At 44.2% G+C, this 5,073-nt stretch overlaps 1 protein-coding gene across 8 annotated transcripts in view; it reads right to left on the bottom strand.

The window, feature by feature from the left end:
• Nucleotides 1–5,073, bottom strand: part of PCNT (pericentrin) — a 130,930-nt gene that overhangs the window by 76,500 nt on the left and 49,357 nt on the right. For all 8 annotated transcript variants that reach the window (XR_003093684.1, XM_025202192.1, XM_025202194.1 and 5 more), the window contains one exon: nt 1,274–1,749. Coding sequence is in view for 7 of the 8 variants with exons in the window: in XM_025202192.1 (XP_025057977.1) it covers nt 1,274–1,749 (476 nt within the window). In the remaining variant the exon portion in view is untranslated. The remainder of the gene's footprint in view (nt 1–1,273; nt 1,750–5,073) is intronic.

The raw sequence follows: 5,073 nt of genomic DNA, 5'->3' as shown, positions 1-5,073 counted from the left end.
CCCCCCCCAATCCCCACCATCATGGCAGCGCTCTACCACCTGCTGTCTGGAACGCTCTTGAAGCACTCTGGCTGCCAGACAGCCAATCAGAATGCGAATAAAGCACTACAGATGGACAGACTAAGGCTTTGATATATATAGAATTTCAAAATTCTGCACTGGTTCAAAATAATACAGAATATTATTTTAGAACAAAGCAGTAGTTTATGTGAAATGAAATGCGAGCTAAATGAGTCCGCTTATTTAGGTCACAGACATATGAACACACAATCCCAAGAAATACTCAATTCAGAAAAAATAAAGCTGTTAACATATGACTTTACCCTTAATCTGATAAACATCTGCCCTAACCCAGGAAATTTTACTCTAGTTCCAGTGTAAGAAAAGCTATTTGTTGGTATTTTCCCTAAGGCCCTTATCTTCAAGACTCTTGATTTAAGTTTCCTTGCTTCAGAAACAAAAGAAGAAAACTCATTCATATAGTCACAACCTTAGTAGACAAATGCCCGTGTTACATTAATCACCAAAGATTGAAAAATCCAAGCATTTAATAGCCAGTGGCAGAGACTTGAGAAAGTGTTCATAGAAGAAAACACAAGGGTGCATAAAAAAGTATATGGAAGTCAACATTGTTAATGCATTATTAATATTTAAGAAACTATGATCTGTTAATCTGGATCAAGCCAGAGGTCTAGTTAAATCCACTAACTATTTATATTCCGTTTATATAATTGTATTTTCATGCCTATTTATAGTCTGCTTCAGATTTTGAAATATGACACGCTACTGCAAGTGCTGCTAGAAACCTCCAAACCCTGCTCCTGAAATAACATGGTCCCAAACAAATTCACTCTATTGCTAGCAAGAGCAGTGGAGGCACATTAAGGCAGCAACGTACACACTTTGTCATCTTGCACAAAACAAAGTTAAGGTCACTAAAAGGTGGCTTTCCCATCTGAAAGAATCTGTGGAAGGAATAGCTAGTTGTTTCCATAAAATATACAAATAAACTAAAGAACCTATTTATGCCTAAAAGTAATAGGATGATGATTCTTTTTTTTATATGAAGGCTGGGTTTGACACTATTTATATGAAGTGACTTCTAGCAGTGGGACTTCACAGATAGTACTACTGCTCCTTGGTAAAGCACATTAATATATTTAAAGATCTGTTTATGCCATGCAGCTGCAAAATTATACTCATTTCTTATGTCTTCAAAAAGAGTGCTGGTTAAACAACTGAAAGAAAAATCTACTAATATTAAGTTGCTTACTTGTTCTGTGCTTCCGTAAGTTTAGCTGCGCATTCCTCTTGAAGATCCAAAGTGGCTTTTTCCAACTCTTTTGCCATGACTGCCTTAGCAGCTTGCAGTTCGCTGTCATACTCTGCCTGAGATTTATGAGTAGCCTGTTCATTTGCTAGGCTGTCCTCTAGCTGCCGCAAACTGTTCTGTTGCTCCTTTAGGGACTTCTCCAGTTCTACAATTCTAGCAGCCTGCTCATCTCGAAGGAGGTTCATTTCAGCTTCATGAAGTTCAAACTCCTTTTGTAAAGCAAGCCGCTCACATTCTGCTTTGTCTTCAAGCTCTCTACACATCAATGACAACTTCTCTTCTGTTTTTATCTGCACCAGCTCACTTTCACACTTCCATTCTTCCTCCTTTTCTTTGTGTATCTGCTCCATTTTCTGGACCTCCTCTTTAGCTTTTTTTAATTCATTATTATGATCCTCCAAAAGTTTACATTTCACCTATGAATATTACATTACAAAAATGATAAAGCAATATTCTAAATAAAATCTTGCTATCAAACAAATATTGAAAATCAAGAACTACAGAAATATAGTGTAAATTAAATCATGTTATGGGAGGGTGGGAAGTACATTGTATTCCTTTTATATGTACATCAGATAAGTACTTATTTTGTATAACTGCGTAACAAGACAGTGGCCCCAAGTTTTTGTTTATTGCTTACAATGTAACAAATACTGATTATTTACATATGCGTTATGTGCTTAAACTACTTAATCACAATAACTCTCCAACTCAGTTGTAGTATACCTAAAATAAATATCCCTCTCAAAATGATACCTGTACAGGCTCTTACTACGCAACTGTAACACCCTCATCATTCTGTAGTGACACAAGTGTGGAAAGCCACTCTAACTTTCATTTCGTTTCATCTAGGTTCAAAATCAGGGTGATTTAGCTCACATATACTGCTACAAGTTTAAGCAGATGTTACAGCTTAACAGCAGCTGCGTGGTCCTAAGCAGCAACTACTCCTCACCTTTTAAGGAGGCTGAAACCTACATTTGTCCATGCCCTTTGTAACATAATTGGATCACCAATTTTGCTGTTAAATGGAAAAATGGCTTCTAAAGTGAACATCCTAGATTCCATTTATTTCAAGACTGCTATTAGAGGAATACAGTAATCTAAGAAACTAAGTAATGAGCCATAATGAAGTGCGAAAAGCTTAGTGGAGGCTGTTTCTGTGGTTAATGAGCATTTTTTAAACTGAGTTCCAGAAAGTGCATCAACTTTTTCAGTTTGGAGTCTATGCAGTTTAATGGAGACCAACATTGTACATTTCATTAACTACAGAAAATACACCAAGCTGGGAAAGACCGCCAGAACTTTGCAACACAGGATTGGAATTCAAAATCATCTTAATACACTGGAGAAATACTCTAAGATCAAGATGATTAAATTCAATAAATGCATGTGCAAAGTACTACACACTTAGGTAGGAAAAATTGAAAGTACAAAGGGTAGGGCAGGATATAAATTTTATAAAATGAGGAATAACAACTTGACAGGCAGCAACACTGCAGACAATTATCTAGGGGTCCTATATCATACAAATCAAAATACCGTTATAAAAAAGGCTATTTTCTCTCTGGAATGTAACAAGAGTGTCATATGCAAGGAATGGGAGGGTAGGGCTGTGTGAAATGGCTACGTTTTGTTTCAGGTTTCAGATTCGGCCATTTCGGAAGACAGCGATTCGTTTCGGATCACTGTTACGTTTCAATTTGGCTAAATCTGTTTTGGAGTTTTGATGCTGTTTCAGAGCTGATTTGGAGATTCGGATCTGCTGGGAAGAGGCACGCACAGCCAGGCGGCTGAAAGTTCTCCTGAGGCTCCTCCAGCTGTGCCTGCCTCTGCCCCGGTGGGGGGAGCCACGGGAAAGCCCCCATGGCTGCCCTGCCCAACCTATCCCCCGCCCAGCCCCAGCCTCCCAGGGGGGTGCCTCTGAAACATTCCAAAACATTTCTGAAACAGTTCAGATGGTTTTGTTTCGTTTTGTAGATGTTTCAGAGTCTTCCGTTTCATTTTAGATTTGGTGTTTCGGGTGCCAAAACACCTCCGAAACGAAACACCTGCCAAAATTTTGCACAGCCCTAGTAATTATCCTGCTCTGCTTGATGAGGCCTTAGCTGGAATACTGTTAATAGTTTTAGGCACCAGACTTTCAAAAAGATAGAGACAAACTAGAAAGAATCCAGAGAAGAGTAACAATAATGATAAAACATTTAGAAAACATGACTTAGGAAAAAAGGCTGAAGAAATATAGAGTTTGTCTAGCTCGGTGACACCAGGGTGCTACAAGCTCCTTAAAACGGTGACACAGTGCCTATTTCCTGTCAAAGGAGGTAAGCACTACCTCCTCCACGCACTAGGCACCCTACACCAGCCCAAGTGTCCTGGTAGCACTCCTACCAGCTCCAGAAGCCGGGGAGGAGCAGGGGAACACAGAGTTCACATATATTAATTTAACCCTCCCAACAGCCCCTGTGCCAACTGCTTCTGTCCCCTAAAGAGCGTGGTCTGCCATGGGTGAATAGGTGAACAAGGAGCTATACTTTTTCATCCCAGCTCATTACCCCACTCTTCCCATAATCCCAGAGCTGGTGGGAGGAACCAGAGGGAATGGTAGCTCAGGGCACTGGCATTTAGGATCCAAGACAAGAAGCTGCAGTGGCAAAGGCTATGCTTACCCCTTCAGAGTCGAAGAAAGAGCAGGACACAGCAGTGTTCTGCCACCATCAGCTGGCACCAGCCTCTGCATCAACAACCACTGTCACCCTCTTTATACCTCCTGCAAGGGTTTAATGACCTGCCCCCAAGCTCCCCAATCTGCCCAGGCAAGCAGCCCCTAGCAGCCTTGAGCACCATTCACCACCACCTCTGCTATGTTCTCATGGGTGCCCTACCCACCATGCCACCCCATGAGAACCTTTTAAGGGTATGACAGGGTGAAAGAAGGTAAGCACTGTAGGAAATTAATTAGTCTTCAGATGGAGTGACACTGAAATCCAAAAAGTTATGGAGGGGGCTTTGAGTTTAAAAGGCTTAGAACAGGAGTGGGCAAAATATGGCCCATGGGCCGGATCCGGCCTGCGGGGCCCTTAAAAAATGTAGAAAATTAGTATTTCTCTGCCCTTGGTTCCTGTCAAAAATGACAGGAACCAAGGGCAGGAGGACCCAAAGGAAGCCCGGTGGGCTCCCACAACAGCAGGGCCCGCCTGGCCCTGCCCCCCCAGCCTGGGAGCACATGGCTGCCCTGCGCTGGAACCTCAGGTAAGGGTGGGGGACCTCGGGCAGGGAAGGAGTGCGGGGCAGGGAAAAGGTGAGCGTGGGGGGGGAAGCGGCCCCTCCCCTGCCCCATGCCCGGCACTGCAGCTGCTTGCAGCCCACATGGGACTGCCTGTGCCTGCTCTGGAGAGCCCTGCGGGGGCTGTGAGCACCTGCAGAAGGGAACACTGGCCATGGGACGGGGGAGGGGCCGCTTCCCCCACACCCCTCCCGTGCTCCTTCCCTGCTCCTTCCTGGTGCGGAAGAGAGAGGCCCCTAGCCCGCCCCATGGCCGGCACTCCCTGCTGCACCCACTCGCAACTCCCACAGGGCTGTCCAAAGTAGGCATAGGCAGACCAAGGTGGGCTGCAAGCAGCTGCAGTGTGGGGCACCGGCCATGGGGTGGGAAGGGGCTGCTTTTCCCCCTCTGCACTCAGCACCACCTTGTACCACAGCCCCACTGCCAGCCTGTGCCCCGTGCCAGCTCCAGGCTC

This window comes from Alligator sinensis, unplaced genomic scaffold, assembly GCF_000455745.1.
Source record: "Alligator sinensis unplaced genomic scaffold, ASM45574v1 scaffold566_1, whole genome shotgun sequence".
NCBI classification, from domain to species: Eukaryota; Metazoa; Chordata; order Crocodylia; family Alligatoridae; genus Alligator; species Alligator sinensis.
The sequence above is the reverse complement of the archived record's forward strand: the minus strand, read 5'-3'. Positions and strand labels throughout refer to the sequence as shown.